This window comes from Ochlerotatus camptorhynchus, unplaced genomic scaffold, assembly GCF_037179485.1.
Source record: "Ochlerotatus camptorhynchus isolate MF236.1 unplaced genomic scaffold, CSIRO-AGI_Acam_v1.1 ptg000228l, whole genome shotgun sequence".
Taxonomy (NCBI): Eukaryota; Metazoa; Arthropoda; class Insecta; order Diptera; family Culicidae; genus Ochlerotatus; species Ochlerotatus camptorhynchus.
The window spans coordinates 679426-700506 of NW_027040718.1; the positions used below are offsets into that span (position 1 = coordinate 679426).

The following is a 21081-nucleotide window of genomic DNA, read 5'->3' on the forward strand; positions in this document are numbered from 1 at the left end:
CGGCGATTTTTGAATTTTTGTTTGAATATCAGACCGAAATAGGTTGAGGAACGTTTAACTAATATTATCTGATAAAAATAAAAAAATAAAAATTGTTTGTAGCTAAAAACGTCTCTATCAATTAGAGCCCAATAAAATTTAACAGTTAAGCGGCATTCCATATCAGACCATATTAAACCAATTACTCATTTCCCTAACAATAACTCCCATTTGCATTTCCTCCATAACCCATCATTTCCGCTTCAGGTTCGTAAATAATCCCACGCTTAAGCGATTATTTTAAACAAATTAAATTAACCTCTCCTCTCTCCACGGCCCGATGCAATCGTGCACAAAGTGAACCAATTAAACAACACCCAAAACAATTTCCCATTGAGCCACTCAAACCCGTCGAGCCGGTCGTTAAAACATATGAAGCTGCAAGCCAAAGGAAATATAGCTAATTTTCACACCTAAACATAGATAGAATTCACACGTGCCGTAAGCCGCTCGATGGGAATTGTTGAAATTCCCTCCCAGCATCACTTTTTTCTCATTTTGTTCGATCATAATTTACTATTGATTAAGTACTGCTCTGCGGTGATGGGATTTGAGGCAACAGGTTGAACTGTAATTGGACATTGGTACGTGCGGAGGTTTAAAAGATGGACAGTGTTGAAGTAAGTAATGACACATATTGATTTAGTCAGGTATGATTTAATTATAAGCCGTCATGAGTTTACATACATTGGGTATGAACTTAATTTAACCTAGCTTTCTTCGCTTCCCCATTGTTACTAGACCATGCTCCTTAGAAACCTGTTGTTAGGTATTTTTTATAGAGATTTAATAATGTCAGCTTCTTACATAAATGTTACATCACAGCGTTCTGCCGATAAAAAATCAGTTCAAGGTGCCCATTTTTCCTTGTATAGTCACACTCATCATGCTACCTTAATTGCGATTAAATAGATTATTATCAAACCTTCTCCTAAGCTTAGATGCAAATATCACAATGTATAATTTATTCTTTAAGAATAATTTAAACCGATCCCACCCGTTCTGAACCGGGCAAAATCATCAAGGCAAACGCTTATAATAACTCAAGGTTCATTTTCGATTAGCAACGCTTCCCGTCGGATTTCGGCATCGCCGTACTTCTCCAGCTCCTTCCGCAGTGGAAACGGTATCATGCTGACCGTCGAGTATCGGATCGATTTGCGCGGGTCGTACTCGAGTGTTGCATGACGCGAATACAACAACATCAGCGCCGTAGTGGCGAGTAGCGAAACTCCCAGTAGCGAGAGCAAGTACACACACCCGCTCTGCAGGTACGGTGCAACGTCGAACAGCAGGCGTAGCAGCATCACAATGTCCGGAGTGAGCTTTTCCACCTCCTGGTGATTTGCGAGAGGGAGAGAAGATATAAGAGAAAGTGATTAGGTGAGACTGCAGAGACGGTTAGCCTACGAAAAATATGAAGTTGATCATTGAAAAGGTGAATTAATACGGCCTGTTTAATTGATTATGATTTGAAATTATATTTTCACAAACCTACTACGATTCTCTAAGAAAAAAATAAATAAACTCGTGACCCAACACCCAGACAATATCTTCTCTTCTTCTTCTCATCAATATCCCTCAACTTGCGTTGCTATTCGGGCTGCTAGTTTGACAACTTTAGCCATTGCTATTTTAGTTAGCAACTTGTTTACGCACCGGTCGTTGCTATCACGATTGTGAATTTACGTTTCGGCTTTCGCACCGATAGTTGCTAAACTTATCGTCGAACTTCGAACTGAAATTGATCACAGAGTTTCGTGATTGTTTTTTTTTTACATAACCACGCAAGCTGAAGATTGAAGGTTAAGATCCAACTACTCAAGAAACGGCCCTCCGGAAGATCCGAATAGCCCAGCGATTTTTTAATCACTTATTGTGATGCTACATGAATGAATTTGAATCTGGGACCAACATGCGCGCACTGGTGGTCAAGAAACTGTCCTCTGGGAGATCCGGAACATCCATAAAATGGGTCAATTCGTAAAATGATCGAGATATCGATCTTCGTATGCTCATCTTATAAAAGTTTGGCACCAAAAGGCATAAAGGCTTTTTCGGATGCTCATCTGGATTACTAGATTACATATTTTAGCTTGTGAATTTATCAAAAAAATTTGAAACCTTTAGGAAGTTCTGACTGATAGAAATGTGGGGAATTTACTTCAGCGGAGATCAGGAGCTTCAGAGCAGTTCCTTTATATTCAGGAAAATTTGAAAGTAAAAAGTCCTATGAGTAAGTTACGTGAACTTCGGGTGAGTTCTGAAAATGTTAGGGCAGTTCCATGAATATCAGGGAAACTGTGAGAACTTGAGGGACGTTCCTATAACTTTAGGTTCGTTTCGAGAACTTTATAGCAGTTCCATTTATTTCAGTAAAATAAAGGAAACCATCAAAAAGTTCCGAACATTTAAGGATAGTAAAAAAACTTCAGGGAATTAACTTAAAAACATTAAGAAAGCTACACAGAAGATCCATGTTTAAAGGGAAGTTTAAAAATCTTCTGGGCAGTTCCACTAATTTCTGAACAATTCCAGGAACATCATCAGGAGAACATAAGGAAAGTTCCGTAAACTTCAGGAAACAATAGAGATCTTCCGGAGCGTCTGAGGAATGAAAAAAGTACTGAGAATTTCAGAAAGTTTTATAGGAAAACTGTGGGAACAAAAGGTAAGTACCAAAAACTTCTGGAAATTTTGGTGAACTTCAGGCAAACTTCAGGATTTTCAAAGTGGCTCCAAAAACTTCAGGAAACTGCAGGAACTTTTAAGACGATTTGAGAAATTCAGGGATATCCAGAGAACTTTAAAGAAGTCAAAATAAGTTCAGAGATGTTGAGATAACTTGTGGAAAATTGACATTTTAAAGAACTTCCAAGTACCTCAAAGAATAATCCTTTAAATTTGTCGAACCTCTTAACGGAATTCCTTTATGAAGAGCTTGGAGTGGGTTGGTTTATTTCCTTTAAATTCCGTTATAATTGTTTAACTTTTGACAGATACACCACTTAGATATTTACCCTCCGTTACTCGCGCCAACTTTTGTAACACGAGTACTCGCGCGTTGTACTTTGTACAGTAGTTTTCCATTGCCATTTTGCAGCCAAGCTACCAACCGATATGAAACCAACGGGTATTCCCTAAAAAACTTGTTTTTAACTAAACAAGCTAAACTATTATCACAATTAACCCCCAAAAAATGCGAATAATAGAGAAAATGTGAATGGAATCCGCGTGAACGGTGTCCGTACTACGTGGGATTTGACGTAATTGGTTACAACATGGAAAATCTCGAGATCCTGACCAGATAGAAAGTTACTGTATTCGGCAAAGTTTTTCAGGAAGTCAAGATCTTTTTGTTGGTGGAGTAGTTCAGAAAATTCTCACTACGTGGCGCTAGTATATACGTGCAATTTTCGCATATACAATAGCTCGAGATCCTGACCAGATAGAAAGTTGCTGTCTTCGGCAATCTTGTTCAGAGGGTCAAGTATTTTTGGCTGGTGGACAGTAGTTCAGAATTTTCTCACTACGCGACGCTAGAACATACTGTTAAAGTTACTGTCTAAGGTAAAGCTGTTCAGGAGATCATATCCTTTTTACTGGTGAACAGTAGTTTAGAATCTTCTCAATAGGTAGTGCTCATATACATGTTAAGTTCTCGCATGTAGGGGCATGAAGTAGTTCGTCTCCTCGTGGTGTGCCCTGGAAACGTTAATTATCGAACCCAAGGGAGAGATATTGCGGCTAAACGAACTACTGCAGAGTAGGGACGCTGGAACCCCATCCAGCTCGTCCCAGAAGGTTGAGAAGCCCTGCACAAACCCTCGTTGTGCAAAGGCAGGAGTGACGCCGGGTTCTTAGAGTGCTTAGCACACGCAGCTGGTAAGCGGTCACATCTGTCCTAAGCTGCCCTGTTGGACAGTTGGCTGGCTATCACGTCTGCTCTAGAACTCGGGCGAACAACGAACAGCGAACAACAAGAGGAAGGCCCTGCACAGCTGCTCACTGTGCAGTAGCGAGTGTCACGTCGGACACAACACCAAGTGATGCGCCATAGCGCAACCGGCCCCCTCCCATGACGTAATGCTTTCGGGTGGTTCCGGGGAGGGCTAGGGCCTAGAGCACAGGGTAAGCTTTAGTGGGTCGGGAGAGCTATTTCTCCCATCCCCACACCCTGAGTTATCTTCTCAGGAGTCTGGGAGCAGATTCCCCCCTGTATAAAAAAAAAAAAGTTCTCGCATGTGATACATCAATAGATCCTGACCAGATAGAGAACAAATGTCTTTGGCAAAGTTGTTTAGGAAGTCAAAATCTTTTCATTGGTGGACAGTTGTTCATAATTTTCTCACTACTCGGTGCTAGTATACACATGCAATTCTCGTATATACAATACCTCGAGATCCTGAGCAGATAGAAAGTTACTGTTTTCGGCAAACTTGTTCAGGAGGTCAAGATTTTTTGTCTGGTGAACAGTAGCCCAGAATTTTCTCACCACGTGGCGCTAGTAAACATGTACAATTCTCGCGTATGCTATAGCTCGAGATTCTGAACAGATAGAAAATTAATGTCTTCGAAAAAGTTGTTCATGAGGTCAATGCCTATGCCACGTAGTGTGAAAATTCTGAACTATTGTGCACCAATAGTTTAGAATTTTCACACTACGTGGCGTTAGTATACACGCAAAATTCTCGCATGTAAAATATCTCGAGATTCTGATCAGATAGATTTCGCTAGTGGACAGTAGTTCAAAATTTTCTCACTACGTAGCGCTAGAGTACACGTGAAATTCTCGCATGTGGTTTGTTTCAAGATCCTGACCAGATAGAAAGTTTCTGTCTTCGACAAAGTTTTTCAGGAGGTCTAAGTCTATTGCTTGGTGTACAATAATTGAGAAGCGGCGCTAGTATACACACAGTTCGAAAAAGTAGTGTAAGTTTCTGTTCAGTATGATGCACATAAATGGAGTTTACATTATATATCATATAAAGTTCTAAGACATATCATGCAATGTAGCAAATATTGTATACAAAAGCCCATTGTTGAAAACAACATTGTTTACAAGCTGCTCGGATGCGTGAAATGAAATACAAGTTTACGTGAATGAATGTTTCCATCACTATTAAAATTCAGAATTTTTACCTGCGCACGTGAAATTTTTACGTATAAAATATCACGAGATCCTGACCAAATAGAATGTTACAGTCTTTGACAAAGTTGTTTAGGGAGCCAAGGCCTTTTTGCTGGTGGACAGACATTCTTTTTTTCACATCATTTCGCTTGTAATCACGTGCAATTCTCGCATTAGATATATTTCGAGACCTGCTAAACTGCCATCGGCAAAGTTGTCCAGGAGATCAATACTTTTTCGTTGGTCGACAGTACAGAATTTTCTCACTACGCGGCGCTAGGATATACGTGAAATCTTCGCATACATAATATCTCAAGATCCTGAACAGCTAGACATTTACTGTATTTGGCAAAGCTGTTAAGGAGATGAAGATCTTTTGGCTGATGAACAGTAGTTCAGAAATTTCTCAAAACTTGGCGAACAATTCTCGCATATCAAATATCATAATATAAAAATACAACAAACATCAGCCTAAGTGATATAAGACAACTATATTCTGGATTTCTTTTACAGATGAAGATTTTCATGCAGATTTGTGGATACATAAATTGAGGTGAGTCGTTCCACTTGTATACCTCTGATAAATTAGTGGTAACACGTATCTCAGATGGAAAACATTATCTTAAAAGATTAATATCCCTGAAACTTCCACCGAACGAATGTTTAGAGTCTCCCTTTCATTTGAGGCTAATTTCAAAATGTCTTATCGAGGGTCTAGAACGTATGCACAGACAACGAGACTAACTCAGAGAGTGAAGCACTTTTGCTCAGTTGCATGGAGACATTTATAAAACCGTGCACTCCCGATCATAAGTTTAAGGACACGTCTTAAAAACGTCAAATTGTCGTTCTTTTTAGAACATTTTAAAGATTTTGAATGGAAATACGAAGAGGCAAATTGCTCAATATAATTTTCAAATTTTGTTTACCAAAGGTGTGGCATAGATGATGATTGCACGTGTATACTAGCGCAGCGCAGTGAGAAAATTCTGAACTACTGTTCACCAGCCAAAAGACCTTGACCTCCTGAAAAACTTTGCCGAAGGCAGCAACTTTCTAGCTGATCAAGATTTCGAGCTTTTCAATATGCGAGAAAGGCACGTATATACTAGCGCCGCATAATGAAAAAATTCTGAACTATTGTCATCCAACAAAAAGATCTTGACTTCCTTAAAAACTTTGCTGAACACATTTACTTTCTATCGGGTCAGGATCTAGAGATATTTTATATGCGAGAATTTTACATGTATAGTAGCCCCGCAAGTGATAAAACTCTGAACTATTGTCCACCTGCGAAAAAAAACCTTGACCTTCTGAACAACTATGCCGAAGACAGTACCTTTCTAATTGGTTGGGAACTCGAGACATTTTATATGAGAACTTCACGTGTATACTAGCGTCGCGTAGTGAGCAAATTCTGAACTATTGAGCACCAAGCAATAGGCTTTGACCTCCTTAAAAACTTTGTGAAAGACAGTAACTTTCTATCTGGTCAGGATCTCGAGACATATCACATGCGCGAATTTTAGGCGTATACTAGCGCCACGTAGTGAGAAAATTCTGAACTACTGTTCGAATATTTGTATGGGTAAGGTCCGATAAATTCCGGTCAACTTCATAAACTTCAGAAAAACTTTGAGAATTGTTTAACAGTTCTATTTAGTTTAGGGTAATACCAAGAACTTCAATAGAATTGAGACCACGTCAGGAATGCGTCGAGGGCAGAAGGACTGATCAGATAAACTAAGAACAGTTCAACTAATGTCAAGGAAATTGAAGAATTTTTAAGTAGTTCCAAGAAACTCAGGGAATTTCCGAAACTTCATCAAAGTACCAAGTCCTTCATTTAAATTTCAGAAACATGAGAGATGATACATGAGCATCAGGAAAATGTGAGATCAGCAATGATCAGAACGAACTTTAGCAACGATCAGATTATGTTCAAGAAAATCCCGAGATCTTTTAAAATGTTCAGAAATCTTCAAGAACGTTGTAGGATATATTTCATGAATTTTGCGATGCTTCGGAAAAAATGCGAGGTCATTATGAATATGATTAAAATTTCCGGAACAATAGAAAAATTAATGAAATTCAAAACCAGTCAGGGTTTTCCACGTGGAGGTTAAAAATTGAAGAGGTTAACTTTGGAGTGGCGAAAATCAAGAGATCAGAATGCAAAAATTATGGGAATTTTCCATGCATGAATGAAATCGGAAGAGATTTACAAAGGAAACAGAGCTTGAGGCAAGCTTGCAAATGCTCATTACAGCTAAAATGCTATTTTTCGGATTGATGAAGCTATGAAATATTTTAATGACAGTTCTTATTTACAACATGGAAGAAGAGAAGGTAAAGTGTTTGTATGATACATAAAATCTGCCAATTTAGCTTTTAGAGGGTCACAATGGCGATTAGCTGTAGCGATGAGCAACGCGATGAGCAACGCGATGAGCAACGCGATGAGCAACGCGATGAGCAACGCGATGAGCAACGCGATGAGCAACGCGATGAGCAACGCGATGAGCAACGCGATGAGCAACGCGATGAGCGAGCAATCAGCGATCATAAAATCGCTAGTTGTGACCTTCTAAAAACAAAATTGACAAATTGTCTATGTCATACACAAGCTTTAAACCCCATTCTTGCTTCTTACAAATAAGAATTATCATTATAGTATCTCATAGTTTCATAATTCCGAAAAATAGTATTTTAGCTGTAATGAGCAATTGCAAGCCTGGCTTGAGATAGTAGTGTTTTGAGAGGAGCAGAGTTTTGAAAAAAAAGAAAAAATCGGTGCGTAGACATTGTGCAGAGACGCTAAGATAAATTTTGTGTTTGTTTCCATTTTAGATGACAGAATCACGTCCGGTACCACCTTTGAGGTGCAACCAGATTGAAACGAGCAAGTTGGCCAAAGAATGGAAATCCTGGAAAGAATCGCTGGAATGCTACTTCGCAGCGTATGGTATTACGGACCAGCAAAAGAGGGCTAAGATACTGCATCTAGGCGGATCAGCGTTACAAACCGTTTTCAAGAACTTGAAGGATCGTGACCCGATAGTCTCGCTCGTTCCGAAATGGTACGATGTAGCAGTCGATAAGCTCGACGAGTTTTTTAGCCTCGTCACCAAACGACGTCGTAGCGCCGCAAGCTACGACAGCTGAGACAAAAATCCAGCGAGAGATTTGCCGATTTCATCATTCGGTTGAAGCAGCAAATTTCTGAATGTAGTTTCGAACGATGCGGTGGTGTAGGGATGCAATTCGAACAAAGGAAGAAGAAGAATTTTTCTTAAGGATCTACTTTTCGCCGATATTGAAGCTCTCGGAATCTCGTTGGAAGGCGTGGATCAACAAATCGTAGAAATGAATATGAACGAACCCCTCAGAAGATTTGTCGAGTGGGTCAGACAAAAAAAAAACGATTTACGAGGTCTAAAGATTCGTCGGTGAAATTCAAGCCAATGCGGGATAATGCGTGCTCCAACCATAGAGGTAACTCTAAGATCAGAAGGTCCCGAAGAAACGAGCTCAACTTTTTGGCTCAGCTCTGCTACTATCTTCGGTCCCAAGCTAATCGATGCACCCCTCGAAACATATGAAAATCCACGAACCCCTCATTTTATCTGTCAAACTTTCATAGCGAATCCAAACAAACATAGTGTAGTACTGGAATTTATACTAGAATGGGGTACGTCAATCGATTTGCTTGGGACCAATAGGCTAGTCAAGTAGTGAGCCAATTTAAAATCATTAGTTTTGTATTGATTGTTGCTACAACTGTGGTCGTGTAGGTCATGTGGCTGCGTCGCAAGCGTGCCCAGCTCGTGGCAAACAGTGTTGAAATTGTCAGATCAAGGTGGCAAGCAGATTCGAGCGGTAGACAGTAGTAACACAAACGAAGTGACAGACGACTTACTGGCGAAGAAATCCATTTAAATAATGTGGTTCACTGTAATAGAATTTTCTAGGAAGCTTGTGCCATCATCCACCAGATGGGTTAGTTTTTTTGTTTTGATTTGAACAAAGCTGATTTTGTGTACAATGATTCTTTGACAGTGTGCAAAGAGTGCGTATCATTTTGTCATTTTTTTTATGCATTTCAGTTTTGAGTAGAGTGAAAGAGATACAACCAAAATATTCTCGTACATTTGGTGAAAATGCTAGTTCAATCCAATAGTAGTGTTGCCATGTGGTACAATCCAGTAGTAGTGGTGTTGCCATGTGGTACACTGAAAAATTGCAATAGCAGGTTAGTCACCAAAGTTTTCGAGCCGCTCCGTCTGTCACTTCGTTTGTGGTAGTAATGTCAAGGAGGAGATTAGACAGGACAAAGTATACCATCTCATTGCTCGATTCCGGGCAATGAGAAAGCGGAGTCGATTGCAAAGGAGGGTGCTATGGAAGGCGATATTTACGATTGACAAATCGCCTACAATGAATTTTTCTTCATTTACCGTCAACAGTCACTCGCCAGCTGGTAAAATAAATGGATCGAGACTTCATTGTTGTCACTTGTTCCGTGTTGGGCTAGGGGACAGCAAGCTCTGTGGATGTGGACAAGGTTATCAGGACACAGATCACATTATTTGGCCATGTGCTGAGCATCGTGGAGTCAGATCTGAGCTTTACGATTCCCTTCGGGCTCGAGGTAGACTACCTAATGTTCCAGTTCGGGATATTTTGGCTAGACACGATCTGGAGTTTATGCAATTCATATATGTTTTCTTGAAGAATATCAACCTTAGATTGTAAGTTTGATTAACCCTGTATTTAGTTTGTATTTAGTATGTGTTTGTGTGTGTGTTTTTATTTTTATTTTATATATATATTTGTTACTGTAATAATGGTATAATTACAGAAATAATTATAACGTTGATAGGATTAAGTACACACGCTAAGAATATTTTACCGAAATCTGTGAAATTTTACCGAAATCTCAACAGCTGAACGTTCGGTTAACAGTTCGGTGATTTTTTACAGATTTTCTGTGATTCTTCACAAATATTCGTTGAATAATAACAGGAAAACTGTGAAATATCACCGAAATGTTTACCGAACGTTCAGCTGTTGAGATTTCGGTAAAATTTCACAGATTTCGGTAAAATAATCTAAGTGTGTATGTTTTAAAAATAGCGAAATTTTGGATCATAAATCATATTCCAAATTTCTTTCACCCTCTCCCCATCCATACAATTGCCATCGACTAACCTCGAGAAGATCGCCAGTAATCAGTTCAAATCTATTAATTTTAGATTTAAAATATTAATAATGTATAACGCAAATGATAACTTGGCTCTGTAAAGTTTATTCGATTAAGCCTGTACAAATAAGGTAAAAAAAAAATCATACAAACATCCAAATATATTTATGCTGAAGGATAATGAACTGAATTTCGATTAGTAAAAAATTGATCTAAGCAGTAGTGCAAGAATTCTAGATCTTTAAATAATAACTGATCACATCTATAGGATCTTGAGACTTCAAGGAATTCTTAAAATTATGAGACTAGAAAAAAATAGCCTAAAATTTTTCGACTTTTTTCAATAAATTTAAACAACAATTAACAAGTATTTTTGTTCATTAATTCTGCAACTGAGAGAATTATTTAAGAAGTCAGACATTCTAAAATGTAAACATCTTAGATTCATAAAATTTAGATTTTGGTTAAAATGCTCATGGAACATGGACTTGGACAAATTTTATTGGCTCTGACAGTTTGCAGAATATTTAAGAATATTTTAATGAAATTTTTGAGGAGAATATAAAATATTTCTGACTATAATTTAAAATTTCTTGGCGGGATCGAATGTTACGAACTATGTTGGAGGATATGTGGCTTTCAGTCTTTTGATGCTCAAAAACGGGGTTTTAAGTTTTCATCGCATCGAAACACAAACCGATGACGTCACGAGCGACGACAACACGCAGTATCGATCAATGATACAAGTCGGACAGCTGACCGGCCAAATACGGAAAAGCAGTGCCAAGAATAAGAAGACGGTCGGCAACCAACTGCTGACGGCGAAGCACAAGTTGGACCAAAACAACAGATCGAACGTCATCTACAGGATCCCATGCGCGGGTTGCGCATCGTGCTACGTAGGAATGACGTCAAACACACTGAAAGCCCGGATCGCCGGCCATCGCTCCTGTTCCAACAGACTACAAACCATGTGGGAACAAGGGAAGACAGCTGAAGATTACGAGATAGCAACACTACGAGAACGAGCAGCACTATTGGATCACTCCAACCAACACGTCTTCACATTCGATCGCACACAGATACTGGATTCTAGTCTTAAAAAACAAAATCTACCAATATTCGAAACATGTCACATTATAAACACACCACACACTGTCAACAAGTGCACAGATACAGACAATTTGAGTAGCACGTATGCTGGCGTTCTTCACACAGTGAAAACAATAGGTGTAGTAGACGAACACAGCAAAGAGCACAATAGTCACAAAACGAATCGGTACCGCCATAGTTAAAGTGGCGCAAAAACGAGAAACTGTACCCAAGTCCTGCTAGCCGGTTCATGTTGAATTTCCCGCCACTACCGCAAAACTGGAGTGGTCAAGTGAGTAGAAGTGTCTCGAATGTACTCCTCGAGAGTATGACGTCCGGCTAACATGAGATCTTGTTTTTGTCAGGAGACTGGCAACGACATATCAATCCTATACGATTGACAGTAGGCAAGATCACGGGCCTTATCTAAATACGGCCCACCTGACGTATACATGGTGGAAAAAGACGGAAAATCGTGTTGTAAGCAGAAAGACAAGAGCAGATGATAGTAATAAAAACATGACCGCCAACCAGGCCCCAGGTTTTGTAGCATACGATACCGAACATCGAGATAGTTGTGCCTATGCTGTGGACTCTTTACACTAGAACGGAATTTAGTTAGTTAGTAAAATCGAAAACAAAATTCCAACATTGTACAATACATGTGACCGAAACGTCAGATGAAAAAAAAAGATGAGAACTTAAAAAGCCACATAACCTCCAATATAATTTAAATTCTGATGAAAATTCATAAAAATTGTTTAAGAAAATTTTAATTTAATTTTGGGGAGAATCTAAATCTGTATATGAGAGTTCAAAGATAATTAAGCATATGGTCGACCAGTTTTGGGACGACCTCTTACCAGCAATTTTACGAAAATAACGCAATAAACTTCTGATTTTTCAAGCTTAGCATGAATAAGACCTTTTTTTCTGGAGGTTATAGAAGAAAAAAATAATATAGTAGTAGAAAATTTCATTTTGAACTACTCGAATGTTGTGATTAGCAATGGGCGATACGGTAACGATATCGATAATATCGATACTTTTGAGCCGATATTTCGATATTTTGTATCGATACTACAAAGCCCGATATTTCTGTGTATCGATACTTTTATTTCGATATTATATCGATACATCTGAATATTCTTTTAATCGATTCTCAAGATGCAAATTTGAACTGAATTTACTTAATTTTAAATATCTTACTGTCATTGTCATAGTCATGCGAAATAGAGCGAAATAATGAAATTGAAAATCAAAGGCTGTGACAAATACAGTATGAAAGCAGATGTGTGGACAGACACCGGAAACAATAAGAGTTATTTGGGCATGATCTTGTATTTCCTCGACGACGACCAGAAAACTATGAAATCCATAGCTCTAGTCACACACACCCCTTAGAGGGTTCTCATACTAAAGATCACTTCGTAAATTAGTTCAAAGCTACATGCACAAAATGGAAAATTGACTTAGGTATTTATTTGTTTCGATTGATTGAAAATTATGACTTCGAATATTTTGAACAAATATCCCATACTGATATGATTTTTTGATAAATATTCAAAAATAAATAAACATTTTAAATCAAAAGAAATCGAGAAAATGAGGTATGAGGAAATGACCGGCGTGATCTACTGGGAAATGACCGACACTCTGTTTGTACTGATCATTCTCTCAGTAGAACGGCTACAGTGGCTATTGAAAAGTCTAAAAAGTTTACAGGATTATTGCCAAAAATTCATAGCATCGTGACCTACTTTAAATGATCAACAAATGCTGCAGATGAGCTGAGAGCGCTACAGAAAAGGCCGGAAAACAAAGGGTGAGCTTCAAAATTGAAAAAGAATGAACTGACCAGGTGGACCAATAATTACCATATGCTAGACAGTTTCATTCTGCTGACAGACAATGTCAGAGTTGTCCTTTTAAGGCATGACAACGTCTCCATGCTTTAGGGAGCAGGTTTAGCTTCGGATACAAATGTTCGCAATATCCTTCAACCAATCATGCATGTCATAACGAAGCTCGAAGCCGAAAAGGGCTCGTTGGCAGGAAAAGTAATTCCCTTAATGAGCATCATGAAAAATGTACGTTATGCTTTATAATTTGAACCAAAGCCGAATTTTAATATTTTCAATATAGCAGGTCTTGGATTCAATTGGAACCAAAAACTGGAAACGTTAATGAATTAAAAACGGCTTTGCTGGATCAATTCCAATATCGATTTCGGCTAACTGAATCAACAGACGGACTCTCCATTATGACGCTGTTGGACCATAGAGGTAACTCTAAGACTAGTATTTAGGTCCCAAAGAAACGTGCTCAACTTTTTGGCTCAGCTCTGGTACTATCTTCGGTCCCAAGCTAATCAATTCACCCCTCGGAACATAGGAAAATCCACTAACCCGTCATTTTATCTGTCAAACTTCCATAGCGAATCAAAACAAACATTGTGTAGTAGTAGAATTTTGACTATAATGGCGTACGTTAATCGTTTGCTTGGGACCAATAGGCTAGTCAAGTAGTGAGCCAATTTAAAATCGTTAGTTTCGTATTGATTGTTGGTTGGACCCTCGGTTCAAATCGTTCTACTTAGACCCACTAAAGCAAACGAGTGTGATGAAAGTTGTTTCCGATAAACTTAAAGCAGATGAGAGGGTAGAGCAGGAGCACACATTGACAAATGAAGAAATTACAAACGATGATCAACCATGCCAGATTCAAGGCAGCAAACAAAGCCTGTGGGACATTCACGACCGTTTGGTAGCAAACTTGTTCATTTATTTATGTTTTAATAGATTACAAACTTCTCATTCTCTTAATCTAGGTCGTGGAAAAAACGGCATCAAGGAAACCCAACCAATCTAGCGGAATATCTGGAGAGCTTCGCAACTATTTACAACAGAAAGTCATTCCTAGATCATCTGATCCTCTTGAAGCCTGGAGTATCATTAAAAGCAAATATCCACATCTCTACTTGATCGGAATAGACTACCTATCAAGGATGGTAACATCTGTACCGTCTGAAAGACTGTTTTTTATATATTCCATGTTTTTATATATTCCAATTTCTATTATAAAACACATTTCTTTACTTTTTATCCCCTGCCGTTTTATTTAGAAAAACGAAATTTCTCCAAATCCTGTATCGATACAACAGTGAAAAATATCGATACTTTTCGCTGATATTTTGAGCATATCGATACATTCCAATTCGATATATCGATACTCAAGTATCGATATTTTTCACAATATCGCCCATTGCTAGTTGTGATCCATTGCGAAAAATGTTCCAAGGAATCGAACTCTGCGTATTCTGCGTAGTTCTAAATGAACCCTCTTGAAAATTGCATGGGAATTCTAAGAAGTAAGGCAATTCCCAGAATGTATATCAGATTATGCTGAATTGAATTCCAATGCAATTTTTCAAGACAATTATAATATTATTTTGAAGGATATTTTTTTAAATAAGTAGATGGGTCTGTGCCTAGGGGCACGAATGGAAGCTTGACGTAGGACGGAACAAATATGTTGATCATTTAGTTCTAAACTCTTTCCGTTTTTGAATTGGTGGCCCTGAAAAATGGTGGCCACACCAGTGCAAGTCTATGCCGACCGGATGACGGCGGCCTAGTCATGCTTCCTATGGCAGGAAGCCTTTCCTCCGGTCGATGTGGGTTCCTTCTGTCGTCGTCCGTCGTCTTCGCATTGGTGCGATGCGTGCTGTTCCACTCATACTTCGTGTCTGACGCTTATCTGTCCGTTGCTCAAAAAAAAAAAAAAAATGACGAAGAAAACGATTTCGGAAACGTTTTTATTATCGCTGCTTTTCTCCTCCCTTCCTTTCATTGGTGGAATGGTGAGCGATAAACCGAGCATAGAGCTCGCTCATGTGAGCATGCGCAATAAGTCGTTTGTTCAATTTGCGCTCTATCGTTGCGTCCGTGTTTGGGATTTTTCGTTACATGTCTGAATTTTGATTTTGTTAATGTGAATCCCAGTATAGAAATTAAAGACGTAGTCCTACGTCAAAAGATTATGAAATTAATTTGAGCTAATTCTTGGAAAAATTATTAATGATAAGAAGTGAATGGTGGAGTTTTATAGGGCGAATCCGAAAAATATTTCAAACGGATTCTGACGTGCTCTGAATAGATTGTTGAATGATTTTAAGGAAATTCTTGAGAATATTCTAAAGAAAACCTTCTACTACTTCTTCTTCACATTTTATGTTTATTGCGTGTTCTCACGTTAGTTTTCTAGATGAACTTCCACAGTTATTACTTGAGAGCTTTTGATGCCTGTACCATTTTTGCATTAGTATAATTGTGTGGCAAAAACAATCACACTATATGCCCACGGAAGACAAGAAATTTTCCAACCCGAAAAATTCCTAGACCGGACCGGGAATCGGGATGAAAGCCTGAGAAATGAAATTATCAATGTATTTTGACACCGAAGATTTTTCAATTTTTAATTTTCTGTGCGCAAAAAGTAGTGAATGAACCATAAACTTATTTCTTAAGCTTGGAAATGTCTTTAGCTCTCTATTCATTAAAAATCGGAACGATTCTGGTAATCAAATTTCTGGATATAATAAAATTAAGCGTGTATTTAATAGAACTTTCAGGAGCGTTAAGTTTTTCTAATTGGAGCGCCCCTCTCACCCCTAACATGCTACGCCCATGCAATATCGTTTTGGATCATTTTAGATCATCGTTTAGCTAGGATCTCGATTTATTGTTTAGAGGAAAAAAGACATGCTTTGAATAAGGCGACCCACCTATTTAAGACGTTCGTTAACGCTTATTAATAGAAACCCGAAACATTTACATATTTATTTCCGAGACTGGATGCTGATGTTCAAAGATCAAGCCAGGAAATATTATATTCACCATGATGACCATTTTTTAAATAACTAGAACCGAATCCTGTGGTTATGAGAAAACATATGAATAGCATACATTACTTACCATTTGCGCCCAAATTAAAGGAATCACTGTATTATGCAGAGGCTTCAATTCAGAGATGAAGCTCACATTTGTCAGTAGATTGATTTGCACTCGAATACTGGCAGTCATAGGAATCCCAAGTTGCTGTTGAATAAATAATGGATCATTGATAGGAAATGTGTCCCGACGCCTACGTCATCCACTTACAGGTTGCATGATAATGACTGCATCGTGTATATCTTTCTTTGGATTCAACCCATCGATAGCTTCGGACAATGCTGGATCTCCCTTGTAGAAATGCGGAAGCGATACGGCTACCGGGATATCTGTGAACGATACAACATATTACATTCACCATGAATTCTACCAGTAGCAAAACTGCCAATACTCACTGTACCAACATGGACTCAAGTCTCCCAGCCCCTTCGGTAGACACTGCCCATACCGACAGTAGCATGCCGTGTAGGGATCATCCAGCGAGCTTTCGAATGCATTCTCCTGAATGGAAAACCAATAGGCTTTGATGCCATCGTGCGTACCTTCTCGCTCGAATGCAATCGGCAGCGTCCGGCAGAATGCCTTCCGGTAGACTTTGAAAACTTCCGTTTTGGAAATGTTCCTCGGAAACACCGTCCCATCGTACGATCCTTGCAGTGTATTACATGGAGTGTTTCTGTTGATGTTCGATCAAATTGAGAAATGCAAATTTTATCTATTATTCATTCAGGAGTTTAAAAGCTACCTCCGTTCTGCATCCCAGTTCTCCTTTCCTACATATCCCCAGTGAGCTAGGCCGGGCGAACCGTTCCACAGATCAATGGAGTAGTTCCGAATGGGGTCGTCCGACTCTTCGGCTTCCTCCTCGGCAGCCATCTGCAATGCATCCTGGTCAAAATAATCATTCTCGACGGAATCCAATTCCTCCTCGGAAACATCGGCCACAATTTGGGTTTTGCGCAATTTCTGTACCGCTTCCGGTAGATTGATTGTAACAGTATCAAAGCCATCGTCGAACATCTATTCCGAACGGGACAGGGGGGAAATACGGTTAAACTGACTGTGGTATGGGTTAGTACGAGTTGTGGTGCAATCACAGAGAGAAGAAGAGAAAGAGAACAGAGTTGCTGATGAGAATCTAACACTGTGAGTGAGAATACCAGATGGTCGATGACTACTGAATGATAACAGCATCACGGTAGATGAATACTTACGCGATCGAGAATACCGATTTTCTTGAAGTGAATGATATTCGGAAGCAGAGTTGAAGCTACTTGGACTAATGGGTCTTCGTACCCCCAAAGAAGGTCATGTACGGTTATGTTGAGAAATGGGCTCATTCCTAGGGGCTTCAAGGCAGCAGCCACGGCCAAAGAAGCCCATGCTGACATGCGGTAAGCTGCGCTGGCCACGCCCAAGTAGGCAATATTGGGAACTATTATAAGATCATTGTCAGGGTTTCCAACGGAACGCTCTGGAATGAACACTTGCCGACGAATAGGAGTAAAACTTAGCGTTCCATTTGCGTTGAACGTTGAGTTGTGGTTTTCCAAGAACTCCTGGTACACGTACGGCCCAAGCTCTTCCAGTCTCATTTTTTCCTCTCCTCGCATGAACGCATCCGCATTAGTCACATTAAATACGTAGATGCTAATGAACACTTCCAGTGGTGGTTTCTTCCATAGCCTATGCAGGTAGGAACCTTCATTCATACTCAGCATCTGAAACGAAACAGCATTCAGAAATCATCTAAGCTGGAAATTCCCAAGCGGAACAGGATATCACCACTTACGTTGTTCACTATCAGATCGGTCGGGTTGAGCACCACTATGACGCAGCCCATCATGATGAATAGCATTCCGAGGAATCCTAGTTTGACAATTCCTTTAATGAAAAAAAAACAACAAAAGTTAATTCCTGCTATGAAAGAGCTGCACATTGGCACAATAAGTCAAAGATCGTGATCTCGTAATTTCAAACGAACTGTTTATTAACACTTTGCCATGCCATCATAAACTATACGGAGAAGTGTATATCGCGTGTACTCAATGTCACATTAGCGATCATTAAACCCACAGCATCAACAAAGCTCAGTTTTGTTCATTCACCAAACCCGTTTCGTTTGGTATTTTGACCCGAGCACACGACCGGTACTCTAACCTTTTCACGCCCTGCAGCACAGCTGAACCCCCAGAAGAAAAGGTACTCGCACCTATAACCTCGAAAATGCAGCAACGCATCTCTCTTTTGGTTTGGATCGAATTGTGTCCTGTCACACACAGTCGGCGCCAACGGGGATTTCCTCCAAGACAATGCGTGATCGTAAATTAATCTTGTTAGTACTCATAGGTATACAAGTTAATTACTATGTTCAAGCGGGCGATGCTATCTTACGGAAGAGTTCCTGAGTCATAACGCTGCTGCCATCAACGACCTATGTGATCGGAGAGCGAACTAGCCGGCTCAGGAGATCACTTGATCGCGATCGCGTGTATTTCAAAACAGTGTTACGTCACTGATGTTCTCTCAGTATTGCTCTCTCAGCAGCGTGTGTTCTCCATCTCTACACTGTACTCAATGAATGTAAACAAAGTGACGACAGGTAAAAAAAAAACCTGCAGCTCACGTGCTGATCATACGGAAGGTAAGCACATATGTAATTTGCAAGAGAGAAGTGCGAGGAAAGCAAGCCGTCGCATGCTTCAACGGCTGTCTACAGGTCGTGGTCAAGGTCGCTATGCGTCAGATTTGACAACTATATTTGCTGCAATTACTATGTAGACTGAAACAGAATACGTACAGCTATCAGTTACAAGTGCAAGGGCGTTCAAGTTTCTCAGTTACTGGTTTAAATAATCAAAAATTGTGATTTCCTCTCTGCACTAATCACTTCATGCCATATGTGTCGACTTCAATTTGCGGTTTTTATAAAGAAGTCGCAATTTCCTGCTTCCTAAGACGTGATCTTCCGCTGCTTATGTAAAAAATAAACACCCGCAAAAAAACAGCTAAATCTTCAAATTTATCCTTCTATAACTGTTTCCACCGGGGATGTCCCGTGTTGTTTACCGTAACAGCATCCACTAATGGCGGAAGAATCACCGCAAAGCATCCACCAGTTCAGGTGCGAAAACCGCACCTGGCATTGAACTTGGTTAGGTCGTGTAGATTAAATCGATCCCACGCCGCCGCCATTGCTGCTAGCCGGGATGATGCAAATTATGAGTAGATATATGAGCTAAGCCATCAGCGTAGGTATCCATCTTAGTGGTTGACATATATCACTCTCAATCATGAAGGCAAAATTGACGGTGATGGTGGAGATCAGAACAAGCGATGATTCAATAATAAGTCTTCAAAAAACTATAATGAATGTTGTGACAGCATGACCGTTGGGCAAAACACACCGTAGAATGTCAAATACAATCTGTTCCAGTGCTGTGTCCCACGGTATTAAGTATATGTAAACAGTAACATACCTTACGTGTACCAGTAAAAGCGCGTTTGTTCACCTGACATTCCATCAGGCACTCTAACTTGTAATATAAATAAACTTTTATAAACAAAGATCGCATTCCGGGGATAAGGAGAAATTGTTCAGCTGTATAAGCGTTTACGCGATTTTATAAAGTTGTCTCCAGCTCAAAAAGCAATCTGACGACAACTAACTTTTTTTTTTTGCACCCCGTGCGTGAACCTACATACGTCAACGCGTTCATCTTATTATACTTAATTGGTGATTCACCCCTGAGACAATAACGATGGTTAGCGGGTTTTCCACCTGTGCTAAGCGCCTAGTTGTAAAACTTGCTGTTATCCTTCGTGCAACGCTTTCCTGGTGCATTAGAATTGGAAACGTGCTCCGATCGTGGCAGCAGCGCGTTGATCGATGCCGATCTACTACGGTAACATACCGCCAACGAGAATGCGGAGGAAAGCCTTAGCGCGAACAAGTAGTGATGTAATGACGTGGCTACACGATCAATAAGCAGTTACGCCGTTGCCGGCACGTAGCAACTGCCTTCCGTGAGTGAGCGGCATCGTCTAGGTGATCCAGATCAAATCTGGAGGGTCAACCTGAAGTGAACAACACGGTTCAATTCAGCCCTTTGTGTTAACTTCCAAAATAACTTCTTGGTTTTTTTTTTTACTTGAATGTCCTATTGCTCTCCTGACCCTGAAATTATGAGCATACCGAATGTAAAAACCAACTGCATTGAATAATACAAAGGATGCTGACTGCATTCTTTGTTTATTTCTTTCACACTTCACATTGTTTACGACGCAACAATTGTCCGTGCACTAAAAATATGTTTTCGTTAATTCTCTTACGCTCGTTTCGTAAAAATGGGTTTCGTAGTTAAATCATATTTTTCAAAAATTATACAAAACATTCATATTGCCTGTCATCTGGCAAAATTTTAATATTACGCATATTACAGACCAGCAAACTACTACTCTTCTTGTCTTCTAAGGTGCTTGTTCATATTTATGTTACTCCTTTTGCTGATGGCGTTGTATGTTGAAAAGTTTTCTGTTGCTACTGTTGTCGTCCTAGGTGTCATATGTTTTGTTGCTGTGAGTGATGATGATGTGAATGATATGACGTATGCTTGATGTGGGACATTATTCCATTAGAACAGTTTCATGTCAACGGGCAAGAA

General features: G+C 39.5%; 1 protein-coding gene across 1 annotated transcript in view; it reads right to left on the reverse strand.

The window, feature by feature from the left end:
- Window positions 1–674: 674 nt before the first annotated feature.
- LOC135703990 (scavenger receptor class B member 1) overlaps window positions 675–21081 on the reverse strand; it is a 70383-nt gene continuing 49976 nt past the window's right edge. The window contains exons 3-9 of the mRNA XM_065225348.1: window positions 18210–18301; window positions 17632–18138; window positions 17163–17437; window positions 16813–17093; window positions 16628–16746; window positions 16442–16564; window positions 675–1376 (exon numbers count right to left, since the gene is read on the reverse strand). Coding sequence (XP_065081420.1) covers window positions 1083–1376; window positions 16442–16564; window positions 16628–16746; window positions 16813–17093; window positions 17163–17437; window positions 17632–18138; window positions 18210–18301 — 1691 coding nt within the window. The 3' untranslated portion in view covers window positions 675–1082. The remainder of the gene's footprint in view (window positions 1377–16441; window positions 16565–16627; window positions 16747–16812; window positions 17094–17162; window positions 17438–17631; window positions 18139–18209; window positions 18302–21081) is intronic.